General features: G+C 38.7%; 1 protein-coding gene and 1 long non-coding RNA gene across 2 annotated transcripts; both read left to right on the top strand.

The window, feature by feature from the left end:
* Positions 1-2,732: 2,732 nt before the first annotated feature.
* Positions 2,733-16,335, top strand: LOC131303238 (protein LIKE COV 2-like). The gene is made up of 7 exons (XM_058330017.1): positions 2,733-3,300; positions 7,133-7,185; positions 7,280-7,389; positions 9,343-9,510; positions 12,611-12,708; positions 15,189-15,315; positions 16,023-16,335. The coding sequence occupies exons 1-7, from the start codon at positions 3,193-3,195 to the stop codon at positions 16,121-16,123; spliced, it is 765 nt and encodes a 254-aa protein (XP_058186000.1). The 5' UTR covers positions 2,733-3,192; the 3' UTR covers positions 16,124-16,335.
* LOC131303239 (uncharacterized) lies at positions 11,901-12,385 on the top strand. Its single transcript, XR_009191925.1, has 2 exons — positions 11,901-12,199; positions 12,239-12,385. It is a non-coding gene; the product is annotated as an uncharacterized LOC131303239 (long non-coding RNA).
* Positions 16,336-18,147: the final 1,812 nt, after the last annotated feature.

The raw sequence follows: 18,147 nt of genomic DNA, 5'->3' as shown, positions 1-18,147 counted from the left end.
TGCCACTTAATTTTCTCAATTCTGCCTTTAATTTCTAAGTGGGTTCCCTACTTTTGACTTTATCTTAGTCTAGCTGATTGCAATCCGTTAGCGTGATGTGGAATAAATGCATGTGATTTCGTTTAGTACGTATTTCATGGTTTTGGACAGTTCAGTCCTTTCAAATTACTATGCAGTGTATGGATATCTGTGGCTGCTCATGTGAATTTAGTCTGTCCTGCATGAAAATAGTAATGAATTGAACAGAAAAAGTTTGTTGTTCAGCTGAAGGATGAGGAATGGGTTACAGTGTTGGATACTGTTTGCAATCTAATTTTTTTCTTCCTTTTTTTGCATTCTTTACATTGTAATATCTAGCTTTGTTGTGAAGCTACCTAATAAGATAGCATGGGATTTACGATAATTGTCCAGAGGCTAAAGCGAGAAAAGACAAGAAGAGGCACCTTGAAGACACTGAATCTTTTCTTCTTAAGAAGAGGAAGGTAATGACAAAACTTTGACAAGAAATACATTGACTAGCATAATTGCCCTTTAACAAGGATATATGAACCTTTTTATAAGTTCTTGCGAAAAAGTTAACATGGACATTGATTTTAGATGGTAATTACCTCTGTAGTTAAACTTATTTGCAGTAATAGCAGCTTAAAGAAGAGATTGAAAGGTCTATGTCACACAATTGGCTTTGCTCTTGCCTAAGTATAACCTGAGGGCCAAGTTTCATGTAGAATGTCTGATGAGTTTGAACAAATTTCTTGCTGTTTTGTGGGCGGTTTCGTCTTTCTAAGGCATTTATTGAGTTTAACTAGCAGAGAAAGAAAAAGGAAGAGGGGCAAGGCGACATATGGTGCAGATACACACCGCTACAGATTCCATTTCTTAATTGAGGGCCTAAGGTGTATTTCTTTTTTATGCTCCAGTTTGGAAGTTGAAATGGGCCATCTGTTTGCCTTGTTTGGTCTATGTTTTGGACATAAACTCTTTCCGACAATTAGATATGGAGTATTTTTTTGTACTCTTAGCGTTCATGATAATACTGAATTTAAATCTTTTGCTCTTCATTGCAATGCCAGCATGCCCAAATTGGTACCTTGGCCAATCAAAAACTTGATGAAGAGGAGCTATCCAAAGAACTTATAATCCAAAGACTTCTTCGGCATATCTATTTAAAAACGTGAACGATATTAAGCCTCATCTCCCCCTCTCCTTTCCTTCGCCTGGTTCACAGAGAGAGAGAGAGAGAGAGAGAGAGAGAGAGAGAGAGAGTTTTGGGGGTTCCTTCCGTTCCTCTGCGCTGCTTGCAGCCACTGGACAAAAGCCAGAGAAACTTCCATAGAAAATGTTTTGCTATGCATAATTTCCTTTCTCAGTACTTTTGGACCATCTATCTATTACTACCACAAACTTTACTGCAATTATGTTACTCCAGCATCTATAAATAGACTACGCAATATATAAATTGTATGTAAATCATCTAATGCCTTTGCTACTTTAATCAATCCGTATAATGTACCTTTATAGCTATTTTCGTGTTCTCTCAATTCCAACTTTACCATTAGAAGCAAGACTAATCTGCCCTAAATCAAAACTTATTCCCTTCAACGAGCATGACATTCAAGCTTTACTGTGTTATGCTTCTTCAGCGTCTGTAAATAGACTACACACTATGTCGCCCGTATGTAAATCATCTAATGCTTTTGCTATTTTGATCAATCTATGTAATATATCTTTCTACCTATTTCCATACTTTTCTATTGCATCTGACTCTAAATTACAAACAAGACATATCTACCCTATATCAAAATTTGTTCCCTTCAACGGGCATGCATTCGTGCCGTGCACGAAGGTGCACCTAGTTTATATATATTCAAGGCCACATTCGATTTTTTGTTGGTGGGGTTGAATTATAGATTCAACTCTCCTTATCCTTAGCTCAATTTTAGCCCAGGGCAGAAATAATTCATGATTCCGATCCTGTAGACTCCCAAACACCAGTGTGTGGATATGCTAGCTAAATAGTTTTTCATTTTGAAACAATTACTTGATGATGCTGTAAAGACTAAAGTACCACAGGCTTTGTTATGATTCGTTTCGAATGAATTCTCCTATTTTAACCAAAAAAGAAGAAGAAATAGGGCACGTTAGGTCACATTATATTTAATTGTGCATGCAATTCTTCTACGACCACAATTACAAATATTTACACAAAAATACATTCACATACACATTAGGACCGGCACATATTGCACCTCTAGCGTGTGCGGAACCCCCAAATAAATAAATGTGAATGCATGTATAAAGTTTCGTGTGCATTCAACAATTACCTTGTTCTGCTAAGTTTTTGGGGATTTTTTGTTGTTGTCTTTATTCAATTTTTTTCGGAGTTTATTAGTTTTGCGCCTAAATTTTTTGGATTATTGATTCGTGTCGTCAAGTTGAATCAGAAAAAATAAAAAATTATGACTTTTACTCAAATATTTTTGAAAATATCAAAGATAAAATCCAAAAAGTACAAAAACCCGATTTTCGGGTCATTTTCTTGAATATTTGGTTAAAAATAATTTTTTTTAACTTTTTCAATTTCTCTCGACGAGACGAATCAATAATTCACGAAAGTTAAGTTAGGCGTAAAACTAAGAAACGCAAAAGAAATTGAATATGAACAAAATAAGAAAAAGTCAAAAAAAAAAAAAACCCTTTAATTAGTGAAGCAATGTCTACGATTATGTTCTGATAATCACATGCGAAAGAGGGAAACTGCACATGGGCATACGCACAACCAGAGGTCAAAATGTTTTTTTCCCCAAATTTTTTTCCCTCGTGACAGAGGTGTGTGTTAGTAACCCGGAAGGGGGTCAACTTTAACCACGTTTTACGCGATACAAAAACAAATCTTTAGATCTACTTACAACTGTAGAAGCAACTCACTCCGAAGGGTCGAACTTCATATTGGTTTTTAGCGCACCAACATTTTCCTTGAGTTGCTTATCGAACAGAAAAAGAAAAATAGTCTACCATTTTACTTGGGTTTCAAGTTTGTATCATTTGTGGATAGACCCATCTTGCCAATCGCAGCATCTCTCCACAGAAACCATTCAAAAATTAAAAACCCTATAGATTTGCAGTCAAGTGTGAGACTGTTTTGGGTTTTAGATTTGGTGTCAAGATCTGGGTTTTGGATTTTAGTCTCCAAAAATGGCGGAAGAGAAGGAATCCACGTCAGTTCCGTTGAGTCAGAGCGTGGCCGATGCAGAAGATCCGGTCAAGTCTCCCCCAAACTCGCCCAATTCTTCCACTCGCAAGGTCAGATTTTCGTTATTTTTTTACTTGCCCATATTTCCTCCAAAAAAATCTGATTTCATTTTATTCGTAATTTTTCATTTGTTGATAATATTATTACTCACGGATCCAGGCTTTGTACTAGGAACTTTGTATATTTATTGGCTGAGACATGCGAGCACTTGAATGTGATTACTGTCGTGCGACTTGTGTAATTGAGTAATTCTTCTAAGTTGGACCTGTTGTTTCGTTAAGAATAGCAAAAGAGAAATGGCTTTGCTCTGGGCCTCTGGCGTTAATTGGGCTCCCCACAAATGGGCGGTGGGATTGGGCTCCCAGGTGCGTGTAAGCTACGTATAAGCCGGCGAAGACACTTGAGTTATCAAAAAGAACAGGAAAAGAGAAAAATAGTTTTGGGTATTCTGTTTTATTTTCGGACATTTTTTTTTCTCACGAACCACGAAGTGTTAATTAAGATAAGGGATTGGGACTATCATTGCAAGAGAGGCTCGGGGATGGTTTTGTTTGTCTGGGTATTCTGTTATGATTTCTTCTCACATCTTTCCCCAAGAACCTCAAAGGGTTAATTAAGGTCATGATAAGGGATTGGGACTGTCATTGGTAGAGGCTTGGGATTGGTTACCCGAGAGACAAGGAATATGTTGAAGGATAATGTACCCTATCCCGTATTAGGTTTTGCTGATATCAAATTAGTATCATTATTCAGCACTTGGTACTTTCTGTACAACTCGAGGATGGGAGCATGAGATGCGTGTGCAAGTCAGATTTAATAATATGCCTAAAAATAACATCATTCTTTACATGCTATTATGTTTCGTTATGTACTTAACAAAGCATAATATAACAACAAAGTAAAGTGGGAAAAGGATGCAACATGATCAAAGAAAGCCCATAGTAGTTTGTAAAAAACTTGTATGCACAGGTAGCTTCACTTTATTATGTTGTAATGCACATTGATGAGTTCTCGAAATCCTTCGTTGGCAATCAGTGGACAATTACGCACTGAATGGTCTTGTTCGTGTTCTTACTCTTTCCAACCGCAAGTGGGGCTACTGCTTAGAATGAAGGGGCAACAACTGAAATACACAAAGGAGTTGGAGAGGCGCAGTGTTTGCGAGAATCACTCCAGGATTTGATAATCTGTGACCCCGAAATTGTTTTTGGTGGGAGTTAGAACTCCTGAAGAAGTTGAAAATGTGGGGTCGGGGGAAAACTACATATTTGGGCAAGACATAACTGCCCATGATAGGTTATTAAGATTGACATTAGTGATTTTTGTGAGGGCAATATTGGATTAGGTGAAAATCTTCACATCTTCAATTTGAGGGTCACATCAACTTGCTTCTACCTCTGTATATTAGCATAGATTTTATCTCCTATCCCACTGAGCACTGTCATGGAATATATGGTGTCCTACCCGCCACAGTATCCCATTCCCATGGTGAAACTGCATAACCAAAAGTAGGATAAACAAGCCCACGAATGACCAATCCAACCCACCTTTTTCCTCGGGCAAGCAAATGTGCCCTGTGACTCTAGCATAGTAACCACTTGGGCGATGATTGAGAAAATGATATATAGTGATATCAAACTTGCAAAATGATGAATAAAGAATGCGTAACTTTTTTTGCTAAAATTTTTGTTTTCCAGACATCATACATAAAACTACCGATAACCTTTGCTATGTCGATGGCTTAAATGGTGCTGAAAGTGACTGTATTTGGAATTAGCGGCAAGATGACTTTTTTGGTTGGCCAGTGGCCCGCTGCATAATAAGGAGCATCTAAGCTATACAAAACAGAAGGAGAAAGTAGGTTTTCAAAATTTGAATTTCTACATGGTATGTTTAATGGCATTCCTGGTACATTTCGAATTTTGTGGTCTACGCGTAATTGCCGTTTTGACAAAAAAGTGCAATGTCAGTATGTCACTGTTGTCTAGTACCAAGAGGCCACTGGTTCAGTAGGTAAAACTCGGCATGCTAACCTTGAGGTTATAGGAGCCACTTTGTGCTATAACGATGCCTACGGTTTTGGTCTTACCAAATCGACCTCTCTCATACCCTCATTAGTGGGGATTAAACTGGGTGTATTTAGTCACTGTTTGTCTGTAAGAATTCTACACCCGTTGTTTTGATATGATGGTTAGAAGCGAGTACATGTAGAGGCAGTGGTGTAGCCAGGAATGAAGACCTTTTGGGGCACTACAGAAACGCCACCTTTAAAGAAAATCTGAAACAAAATGATACGACAATATGTACAACCTTTCTTCGCTAAAAATACTAGTAAAAACCAACATATTCACCAACCCACATAAGAGTTAATAACCTGTCCACAAATACTAACAAAAACTATTGTAGTCAAACAAAAGTTAGGTCTCTGAGTCCCCTCCCTATAGCTCAAGGAACGAAGACACAAAGGTATACCTTCTAACCTATCCCTTTGACCTCTTCTTACCTGGAATGATGTAGACCAGAAGGAATCCCGTCCGTTCGGTGCTAGAAGGTTTTAGAACAAAGGTTATAAGACAATCAAGTGGCCTAATTCGAAAGCTTTGCATGATAGTTTCATTGTCAATGCATATGTTTCATCGGCAGAGGGGATCATTTTGATGGTAGTGGGCGTTACTGATTATTTTGTTTACTAGGTAGTGTAGACTTATTTTATTCCCCTTGTTCTCTATTATTCTATAGGTATATGTATATTATCATTTGTCAGATTCACCTCCCCAGTTCCCCTTGTTTTCTTCCCCACAAGGCCACGAAGCAGTCAAGCAATCAAAATACAATTCATACGAACATAGATTTACAGTATACGAACATAGATTCACAGAAAAGGAAGGAGAAACAACCCTAGTTTTTCTAGTAAAGGGAGGAGAGACAAAACGAAGAAAGAAAAATACCCAACTGTCCGACAATCTCCGGCGATCGGCGTTGCAGCTGGTCCGACGAGCTTCGACGTTAACGATAGGCTCTCTGGTTCTCTGCTCTTGCTGGCGATTTCAGTCGGTTTTGGGAAGAGAGAGAAACAGACGTGGGTCAGTGGGTGGGTGAGTCTTGGAAATTGGAAAGAGGACAAAAAGGTAGGAGCAATTTTTTTTTTAAAGTTAAAAGTCAGAATTTAAAAAAAAAAATCCGGAATGTTGCAGCAGTGGGGGCATGTGCCCCCACTCGTCTCTTCATAAATCTGCCTCTATGTAGAGGCCCAACCCAAGAAGAACCTCATAATGCCTTTGGAATGGTGATAAGCCTAGATCATTCAAGTGTTGGCATAAATCTAACAAAATCTCTAGATAAAGCACACCAATAGAATAAAACGGAGTTGGCTCGAATTCTAGATTGTAAAGTATAGAAGTTGTTGTCTTTTTTTTTTCTTCTGATAAGTTAAGTATAGAAGTTAAAAAGTTGTTATCAAAGCGCTCACATTCTATGAACCAACATCTTTTATGCTAAGATAGTTTTTAAGTTGAGATTGGGTTGAGATCCTTTGTACAATCTTTTAGGTTGTCTATAGTTTCTTGCTCAAGGCTCAGTTAGACCTAGATGTAGTTAAGAGAGTGGGGCAATTAAACTGTTGTGCTCAAGGCACAGAGGCACACAAATAAACATGTGCTTGCTCTTGTGAGCAATACGTAACATTCAGCTGTCAATGAAAAACATTCTACGCTCATATGTGTAGGCCTTATCCTATTCTTGCTAGCAGTAGGGTCAATTTCTCAAGTGTATTTGTTGTTGCAAAGTTTAATTTTAATTATCCATGAAATGCTGTTCATTTTACTTTTTATCGGTTGATGTCAACATTCTCGGTCTTGTTTTTTTCTTCCTTCCATTATTCAGGCTTGCTGTTATGTCCTTCAAAGTTGGGTTTCAAAGAAATTCATGACCGGATGGTAATTAACTTCACTATTGCCAGTGATCACTTGAAGTTTTACTGGCTTCGGTCAATCTTCAAAGCCTGACAATGTGTTCAATATTGAATTGCAGTATCGTTCTCTTCCCTGTTGCAGTTACATTTTTCGTGACCTGGTGGTTTGTTGAGTTTGTTGATGGCTTCTTCAGTCCATTATATGAGCAGCTAGGAATTGACATATTCGGTAAGCTCCAAATTCATCATTAGATCTATTTGTTGCATGCTCCCTGTAGTGATTTGTAGTGATGGTAAATCTGTTACTTTTCATTTGCTGTGCAGCATTGGAGTTGGACATGCATTACAAAGGGTTTAACTTTCCCCTGCTTTTTGGCAAGAGAAATGCCTATATGAGTGAGGAATGTGCAAAAAATGATATAAAATTATAAAGGTGAAAACATAAGGAAGTTAAAATTGCAAATTGCACGGCTTTTTGTAGGAGACACTAAAAGGGACACGGGGGGGGGGGGGGGGGGGGGGGATTAAATAAGAGAAACAAGCTAAAATTACTGTTTCATCTTTGTAAATGGCAATGAGATACGCAGCTGTTGCAAGCGAAGGAGATCATATGTGTTACAGTGTTACTCTTGAATAAACAAAAGCTCTAGTTTCTTTACTCGGCATTTTATGAATTCTGCTGCTTTTGTAGCCCTGTACTGTGGCTTTTCTAGATCACATTGTTCAAAGCCACTTGCTGCTAACTATTGAAATTCCTATTTTGCTACCCAATCAATCAATAAGCAAGTATCGAAGAACAATGCAGAACATAAGATATACGTGGAAAAACCCTAAATGGGCAAAAACCATGGGAAGGAATCAAACACCTAGTGTTTGATTGCTGATATACAAATCCTCAAGCCTTCCGAAATACTTTCAGAAATCCACTGAAAGTTGACTCAAGTAGTTGAATCTAAGTTTGTGTTAACCTCTCGGAGTTGTATTTGATACTCAACGATCCTATGATCTTATTCACACTCCAAGATTCAACCCATAGAACCTCTTCAAGGTTTCTCCTCAGAAAACCGTATAAAACGGACTGAACACGAGTATTTATAGAACCTGTTTTTCAGCAATAGTCGATAGACCGACTTTCGAAAAATTCGCATGAACCAAACAGAATAGGACCTGTCGATGGATTGCAGATCGATTGTTCGGTCAACTGACTTTACAAAAATCCACATCAAGAGTGTTCTAATAGGCGCTTGGCGCTAGTCGGGCGGCAACCCACCACCCGCCTTTGGCTTCTTCTTTTTTTATAAATATTTTTGTTAGAAACATAATCCATCACACTACATTCCATGTACCCATAATGCAAAGTTCAATGTTCAAACTTCAAAGTACAAACCCTGCTCATCCTTTGTGATTCCATGACAAAAAGGGGAGCAGGATTATAATTATCTAATCCTTCGCCTTATTAGAGTTTTGTTTTTCAGCATGACGGATTTAGTTAGGGATAATCTTTTCTTGGTAGTGTATTTTGTCATGGAAGTGCCAAAGGGGGAGCGCGGCTATTTGGAGCTTACAACTACTTTTCAAAAGATCACTCTGGAATGTTGTGAACCTTTATTTCATTCTTCTCCCTTGCTGAAGGCGTTACCCATCAATTCTGCGTGGGTTACACTCTTGCTTAACTACACTGAATTGATGATAATCTGAGGCAAAAAGGCTAGCAAATGGAGTCACCATTCACCAAGTTTGCTGCAGTTCTTAGATAGGCCGACATTGTGAAAACGCTATTAAGTTTTGAATTAGTTCAGTTAAAGCCGGAAGTTCTATTACTTAAGTGCTCACTGGGTTACAGAAAGGAACTAAGGATCTTTCAACAACTGCTATCTTCACTAACATTGTTCTTTCGTTTTGCTTGAATATTTAGCAAAGGGTGTTAGTTATTACAGGGGAAATGCTTGGACAGCTTTTGACAGTTTTGTGCATGCTTTGTTCCCTTTTTAGCTTACTTATATTGGGCTTTAATCCTTCAGGAGATTACCAGGTCTTGCTACAGTAAAAAATTTCCAGTTTCTGGTTCTTGTGCTTGTAATTGAGTTCTTTCATTATTTGTTACGGTCAATTTCATATCTATCGATCTTGGGCTCCTTTTATGTTCATGGTAATGTTTCTTAATAGATATTTTATGATGCAGGACTTGGATTTGTCACATCTTTACTCTTTGTCTTCTTTGTTGGTGTTTTCGTCTCATCGTGGATTGGAGGAACCGTTTTCTGGATTGGAGAATGGATTATAAAACGAATGCCCTTTGTTAGGCATATATATTCTGCTTCCAAACAAATTAGTGCCGCAATTTCTCCAGGTAAGAACAACTTGTATCACCTTTCCTTGGTGTCTGCTTAAGTATCACGTTCTTGAAAAATCTGGAAATCCATAGCTGCATGCATGTTAGGCGTTTTCAATGGATAACTTGTTTTCCCCTGAAAATATGGGTCCAAACTTCGAGGGCATTCTGGTGAAATTTCTGCAAAGTATGGTGAATCTAGCAAATATCTATGTGATTCCTGCTGCATGGTAAAATATGAATATGGATGGAGTTGTCGACAATCATTAAGATCCCATTGTGGAGAGATCCAATTCTGGAGAATATGTGTGGAACGTAATGCATAAACAGAAAAATTCCAAAAAATCAATTCAAGAGGCTCTGATAACATTCTAACAAGCCACAAGTCTATGAGCTTAAGTTGATAGAAATTGATGCTACTTATTTTCCATCAAGTGTGCTATAGAAGTCTAGCGGGGCTCTGCCTATTGCCCTCGTAGGACCACTTTTAATTAGTTATTGTGCAGATACAAGGATCATGTTTACAAAATAATTCTAGAAGAAGATTTTGGGATTTTAGCTTTCAAAATTCTATTGTTGTGTTTGTAAAAAACTTGTATCAATAGATTTCGGGATTCTAGTGATTAAAAGCTGAAGAAGGGTGTAAAATCTGATTCTAGAGAAGCTAGGTTTTGGGGTGTATTTCGAATCAAATTTTAGATTCCAAAGTATTGTGGAAGCTGATTTTCAGCCTTTTGCATCAAACACTGTTGGCTTTTACTGCAACTTAGCCATTATTTCAGAGCTAGAGTAAACAAGTTTGTCTGCTTCTACAAGAATCTAAAATCTATAAGCTAAAGATATAATCTAAAATTCGTTCCCACAGCAAACCCCCCCAATACAGACAGATTCACTGTGATTGTCTGGTACTACATTTTGGAAATCTGGGAGTCGTAAAAATTTCTTGATGGGGGTGGAAAACAAAACAAAACAGGATGGAGATGGAAATAATACAAAAACAGAAAGGAGACCAATTTCTTTTTCAAACAAAGTCTTTCATTTCTGGGATGAGGTTGGTGAGAATCTTCCTTGATCGAAATTTCAGACAACGAATGCAAAATTGGAGCTAGAACCAATGTGATTGCATAAATATACGCAAATGCACCTTGCTCTGAGTATGGGCACTGTGGGGATAGTTTTTAGAGGTGGCACATTGCGAGAAGCCGCCAACAGTAGAAAGGGTAATATTCGGTGGCAGATTATTGGTGGGTCAGCTGGGGAGAAATGTTGCATGAAGAATTTATATTAAACAGAAGGAAGCTTCTTAACAAATGTGCCTGATTATGCCCCTAATTCCATTGCTTACTTAAGCATATGTGATGGTATCATGCATGGCCTATAATCACGCTGAAGTCCATAAAATGACAGAAACTACTCAGTTTGCAATTTTAATTAAGGTTGGTTCTATTTGCAACCCACAATTTTCTCCATACAACCCATTAAAAACTAGGCAAGTTTAAGACAAAAATACCCTAATGTGTAAAGACTAATTTATCCCTACACCTTTTAAACAAAACCCGTCGTCTCATCTTCCTCCGTGGTCATCTCCATCTTCCTCCTCCATGGGGGCATAAGCGTGATGGTGATCGGAACTTGAATCGGAAAACAGAGCCAGAGCAAAATGGGTTCTCATCTACCACGAATCTGAAATCAAATGTGGGAGAGAATGGAACAAAAATTGCAGAGCACTTCACTCCAGTCAATTGAAGAAAAATGAGCGGTTCATCCGATTTACTCCTCAACAGAATTCGTTCCCCTTTAATTCCAATTATAATCTACCCAATATTCAGATTACAAAACAATACCTCTTTGAAAGGGGAGTGAGGTCTCTTACACCAGGAAAACGGAAGGTATCGCCGGTGGTGAGTTAGCATACAGAGATCAATGAGACTGCAGCAAGCCCAACAGAAATTTCAGAAATTAATTTCCGAGAAACACCCAATAACTCAGAAGTTAACTCCCAATTTCAGCCCTATACTTTCGGAACTTAACATCCAAACAAGTTTCGGAACTCAACTTCCGCATTATTTGGATTATTTCGACCTTTAACTTCCGAGATTTTGGCAGCAGTTTTCGGAATTGGATATCCAATTTAAGGTTCCAAATGTAGAACTCGAAGTTGTCTTTGAAGTCGAAGGACTCTGGATTTAAGATCCCTTGCCTGTTCGAGATGGGTTGAGACAGTGTTCTAAATGGCCGCCTAGGCGGCGCCTTGGTGCTCGGCAGTAGTTCGGCGCCATGATTTCCTCCTCGGCGGCTCATTCGGCAGATAGGGAGATTTGGTGGAGCTTGGCGGCTAGGTGGCTAAGGGAGATTTGGTGGAGCTAGGCGGCCGTCTTGGCGGGGCTTGGTGGAGCTTTTTTTTGGTGGAGCTTGATTGCCTTAAAAATATTTTAAAATATATATTTTGGAAAAAAACGCCGAATCACTCATCGGCTGCCCGACTAGTGCCGAGTGCCATTTAGAACATTGGGTTGAGACGATCGGAAAGATATTAGCTCGCAAGTTTTGGGAAGGGTATGTTGGGAAGTTTCAGGTTTTTTTGGCGGTTGCATGGAGTAATTTGTTAAAAGTACAATCATAGGATTGGGTTGTACGTAGAAATGGGTTGTATGGAGAAAATAATGGGTTGCAAATAGAACCACCCTTAATTAATATTAAGTGTTGAGTATTCTTTTATCTTGTCCCCACTCTGTACCTAGTTTAGATGAAGACCCTTGCTAAGATTGTTTCTCATACCACAAATCAGATGTGGCCTTATAGGTTATATACCTGTGTAATGTCATTTTCTTATTACTTATAATTTTTTTCAGTTGCATGTACAATTGAATGTTTTTTAATCTCTCTCTCTCTCTCTCTCTCTCTCTCTCTCATGTGGGGTTAGGTGGGTATGCACCCTTTGACTCGCAAATCTCTACGCATTATTGCACTGTTCCTTCACTTTGAACAATCGTAGTTGAAATTGATCAAAGTTTACTCACTATCGTTTCTGTTTTTGGTAAATGCTAATTGGTTTGTGATTTTTAGATCATCTAAAGTGTCAGTATGATTGTGGAACCATACATATACTCTTTTGCAGACCAAAATACAACTGCATTCAAGGAGGTGGCAATTATTCGTCATCCACGTGTTGGTGAATACGCATTTGGTTTTATCACATCATCTGTCACCCTTCAGGTAGTTTTTGGTAATTATGGAGCATCTCCTTCTTCAGAATACATCTGTAATCAGTTTTCTTTTGGGCACCAAGAGAACTTGTGGAGCATACTTAAAGCAACTGAATTTGGGATGATAATGTAGCCCTAGCTGCCTAGAGAAGACTATATACAACTACGAGGCTCCAATTGTCCAAGCCATAAAGGAGCATTAATGGGCACAAACACTCTCTCTCTCTCTCTCTCTCTCTCTCTCTCTCTCTCTCTCTCTATATATATATATATATATATATATATATATATATATATATATATATTTATGTGTGTGTGTGTGTGTGTGAATATCCTTACACAGTTCTGTCTTTTGCCCTTCTACAATGGTCTCTTTCAACAATTTCTGTCTTTTGTCTTGTATTTGCTAAATTTAAGTTTTATGATTCTACGGTCAGCACAAATAGTTTTTCAGAAAGTTACCTATCAGGAGACAAGTTGAATTACAGTTCCATGAGCTATTCATAATTATTCAACAGGTTACGCTATCCTGCCGCCTTAATTTCCTGGTGCGATAGCCAAATAAACGAAATCTAGGATATCAAGGTTCCACAGAGTTTAATTGGACCTTAAGCATTTTGACAAAAATGGAACTGAAATTGACAACAGTGATGGACCCAAATAATCGTTCCCTTTGGGTCACTGGGAATTCTATCCCCACAAAATTTGGAACAAGCATGGCGCAAGTCTGTTGGGCGAAAAGTAATTCGATCCCCTTTCATCTCCCAGTTAAAGGCAATACATTTTGCTAATATGTCCATTGTCCATGAACAAATTGTAACTCATGTGAACGATATTGATTGTTGAACTATTTGTAACATTACTTGAGAATTTAGAGGCATTAACTCTGGTAGAGAAATTGGAGCACGGCAACCAATGTACTAAATCTTCAGATATTTGTTTTACTAAGTCATGAGATGTGTATAGGAACTGAACGTTTCCATTTACCATGTAAACTCTTCTCTTTTTGTTCTTTCCAGTTTGCCTTTTTAGGTTTAGGTAGGGGGTGGGTGGGATGACAGCTTTAGGTTCTTGAGAACTGTTGGCTTCGGTCTTCAGGTCTCTGATGGAGCTGAAATGTAAAAAATTTCTGGTGTCTGTATCATCTTGATTCTTGACATTTTCATTTCAGTTAGGTTCTCGGGGCTATTTATGGAGCAGCCACATTGGGGAAGGGGTGGAGATTGAGAAGGTTACACCTTCGAAATTTGAGATATTCATTGAATTACATACTATTCAAACCAAACCAAACCGAGTCTTGCATCCCAATCACTTGGGGTTGGCTACATGAATCCGTTTCCTCCATTGAGCTCTGTCAAGGCCTCAAGGGCCACTTGTTCACACAAACCCATTATACTCATATCTTTGCGCACAACATCTAATGTTAATTTAGGTGTACTCCTCCCTGTAGCATTGCTACCTAGAGCTATCATATCCGCTCTCTTAACTACTGCATCTTCTGGTCTACGGTAGACATGCCCAAACCACCTTAGCCTATTTTCCCACAACTTCTCCTCTATAGGTGCTACACCTACTATCTCACGAACTGTTTCATTTCTAATCCTGTCTGGTCTAGTCTTACCACGCATCCACCTCAACATTCTCATTTCCGCTACACTCATCTTGTTCACATGTTTTTTCTTAATAGGCCAACATTCTATCCCATAAAGCATCGCTGGTCTTATGGCAGTTCCATAGAATTTTCCTTTCAATTTTGTGGGTACCCTTTTGTCATATAGTACACCAGTAGCGCTTCTCTACTTGAGCCACCCCATTTGGATCCTATGGGTCACATCATCATCAATCTCTCCATCTCTAATAATTGAGCCTAAATACGTAAAATGATTACTCTTTGGTATCTCTTGGTCTTGGATCATCACTCTTTCTTTATGCGCACTACTGGTACTACTAAACTTGCACACCATATTCTCAGTTTTACTCCTACTTATCCGAAAACCCTTTGACTCTAATGCTTCCCTTCAAATTTCTAGTTTTATATTAACACTTTTAGCGGTTTCATCTACGAGGACAATGTTATCTGCAAACATCATACTCTATGGAATATCTTCTTGAAATTGTCTAGTCAATTCATCCATAACTAAGGCAAAGAGGTACGGGCTCAGGGCTGACCCTTGATGCAATCCTATGGTGATTGGAAAAATTACATACTATTCAGTGCATCCAATTGGATAAGGATTTACTACGATGAGTCTGCAATAAGTTCTGACATTTCCCACATCCAGCGATGAACCATTTTGTTAAATTTCTGAACGATTTTTATTGAGCTCTGTAATTTAAGCAGTTGTAACTTGCAGCTGAAGATGAACGCGTGAGTTCTATTCCAAGTGACCTCCTTGGCTAGTTTTCAACATCGTTTGCACATGATACATCGAGTCCGTAATATTTTCACCAGATTTATTCTGTTTGGTTTCCTTCTGTTTTGGAATGCAGACAGATGATGGAGATGAAGAGTTATGCAGTGTTTTTGTCCCAACAAATCACTTATACATTGGCGATATACTATTGGTCAACTCCAAGGATGTCATCAGACCAAACCTATCTATTCGCGAAGGCATAGGTATATTATCTGTGTTTTGATGTTTGCTGAAATCGTGAATTGTGGCCTTGTGGGAAACTTATCAGTTATAAAAAGTGACTGGTGCATGACATCCTTGATTGCATGCAGCATGCATTGTTTGAATCCCTCATTCCACTCCCACCCTTAATTATCATTGCAAGAATTTGTGCATATTTACGTATTTATGCATCCTTTGGGTAAGACATGCATCTTGTATGTTTACTTGCAACAAAAGTGAGACTTATGACTTCAAAGAGCCGAGATTTCATGTTGCTTGGTTAGAACTCAACCTTTTCCCAGCATTCCTTCAGATTTCAGAGATGAGAGGACTTTTTTACACTTTTCACGAAACTTGACAGTAAGCCTATGGTTTGGTTGGTGTTAACCTAAAATTCAAACATGCGGTATTTTGCCTCTCCATATATTTAGTCGGTGTTAGCCTAAAATTGAAACGTGTGGTATTTTGCCTCTCTCTCTATATTTAGTTTTAATTTCATGTTGCAGAACTTTAATTTGCTTGGTATATCAGGAATCATGCTTAAAGTTAACAGCATGATCAGAAAAACCTGGGTTGTGCGACTTGAACTGTACAGAATGGAGTTTCAAAATCCATTTTCAGCATTCTGAAATCTGAGCTATTTTTGTTCCAACTTTTTCTAAACTTGAGCTTCTGCCATTTCTCACATTATTTTTGTATACCACAACAGAGATCATTGTTTCTGGGGGAATGACAATGCCGCAGAGGATCTCTCCTGCAGACAGAGGTGCGCGGCAGGGTGAAAGAATTCCTCTCAACCGACTAGTTTAACAATATTGGCTTTAAAGGCTTGTTCATGTGTAATCAATGTTGAAGTTTCTATTTACTTGCAATTACTCTCCGTTGATGACCCGAACAGAATTAAGTGTGTTAGTCATAGCTGACGATAGATGTTGCGAAAGTGTTGTAAAATAATGAGTGAATTTGAGCGATGGGTTTGATTTTCCCTCTTAATAGTATCATCACCGGTAATTTTCCTTTTATGATTGGTGCTATCGGTTTTACTTGCACTCGAACCCAAAACCTCTGAGAACTGCTGGTACAGGATCATATTATGGGTCCTTTTAGTTCGCTTTATCACCGATATCCGGATTACACGAGCTTTTCCATGCCTTCGTCAATATGCACTGGAAAAGCTTGAACCACGGTCTTTGCCGTGTGTTTTCTTGGGATACAGTGAAAAATATAAAGGTTATCAATGTCTCTATCTTCCAACAGGTCGTGTTTTCACATCTCGCCATGTTTTTCATGAAAATTTATTTCCATTCAAGAGACCTGCAGATTTATTTGTTACTCAATCTGATGGTGAAGTGGCTACTTTCAATGATTGGGGAGAGACTTCTGAACCTACTGATACTTCCTCTTCATGCGCTTATCCACTTCCTAGTGCACCACCAGAAGCACCGACAGTAGCTGAATATGTTCCTCAACCTGTAGCTCATGATCTTGAGGCAACACTACCCAGAGAGAATAGTTCCACGACCACTGGTCTTTTAGAGGATCTAACTCCTGTTCAAGAACATCTCTCTCCTCCAACCATGGACTTCAGCTCGGGTGTTGTTCCTTTTGAACACGCCACTCTTGCAAACGCAAATTCACAACATGCACCTAATTCTACTGAAGTAGGCTCCAATCCTCATCCCATGATCACTCGCTCTAAAACTGGTATTTTCAAACCCAATCCAAAATATGTGCTCCTCACGACTACTTCCATTCCTAGTGAACCAAAGTGGTTTCGCTCTGCCTTAAAACACTCCGGTTGGTATTCGGCTATGGTTGACGAACTTAAAGCTTTGGAAGCTAATCATACTTGGGATTGGTGCCTCTCGTACCACTGTTATGAATATTGTCGGAAGCTTCGGTCCGATGGTAGTTTAGAACGATTAAAGGCTCGTCTTGTTGCTAAGGGCCGGATATGCTCAAGAAGAGGGCGTGGATTTCGTTGAAACATTCAGTCCTGTCATTAAACTTGCTAGTATTAGACTGGTTCTTACGCTTGCTACTGTTCACAAATGGGTTATCAAACAGCTTCATATTAAAAATGCCTTTTTGCATGGAGATCTTCAAGAATCTGTTTTTATGGAACCACCACCAGGTTTTGTTGATGATACTAAGCCCACTCATGTCTGTCGCCTAAATTGAGCTTTATATGGCCTTAAACAAGCCCCTAGGGCTTGGTTTGACAAATTTAGCTCCTTTTTACTTAGCTTGAGTTTCATATGTAGCATGGCTGATCCCTCTTTATTTACCTGCAAATCTACCCACGGTTTTCTTATCTTACTACTCTATGTAGATGACTTCATTCTCACATGCGATGATCTCAACTTGGTTGATTCTCTTATCGGTATTCTTAGTTAGAAGTTTGCAATGAAAGACTTAGGCCCTCTTCACTACTTTTTGGGTGTTGAAGTTCGGTCTTTCTCTAGTAGTCTTTTCCTTTGTCAAACAAAATATGCCCAAGAATTGCTTCAATGTGTTGCCATGGCCCATGGATGCTTGTACCCCATCTACTACACCTATGTCATCCAAAGCATCATGTTTATCTGATGAGACTTTATATCATGATCCTACTCATTATAGAAGTGTGGCGGGGGCTCTCCAATATTTGACGATGAGTGATGACACATCCGGACATCTCGTACTCTGTTAACACCATATGTCAGCATATGCGCACAAACCTACAATTGCTCATTTTCAAGCTATATATCAAGTGTATCCTTTGCTATGTGAAAAGGACATTGGATTTTGGTCTCCGTAATGTAAGTCAAAGTTCTCTTAATCTCTATGCCTTTTTC

The sequence above is a fragment of the Rhododendron vialii genome, chromosome 10a, assembly GCF_030253575.1.
Source record: "Rhododendron vialii isolate Sample 1 chromosome 10a, ASM3025357v1".
Classification (NCBI taxonomy): domain Eukaryota; kingdom Viridiplantae; phylum Streptophyta; class Magnoliopsida; order Ericales; family Ericaceae; genus Rhododendron; species Rhododendron vialii.
The sequence above is the reverse complement of the archived record's forward strand: the minus strand, read 5'-3'. Positions and strand labels throughout refer to the sequence as shown.

Excerpts from the sequence above, each read along its gene's own strand:
- LOC131303238 (XM_058330017.1), top strand. The coding sequence starts at position 3,193 with ATGGCGGAAGAGAAGGAATCCACGTCAGTTCCGTTGAGTCAGAGCGTG. Across the intron at positions 3,301-7,132 it reads CCAATTCTTCCACTCGCAAG|GCTTGCTGTTATGTCCTTCA; the intron begins GTCAGATTTTCG and ends TCCATTATTCAG. Across the intron at positions 7,186-7,279 it reads AAGAAATTCATGACCGGATG|TATCGTTCTCTTCCCTGTTG; the intron begins GTAATTAACTTC and ends ATTGAATTGCAG.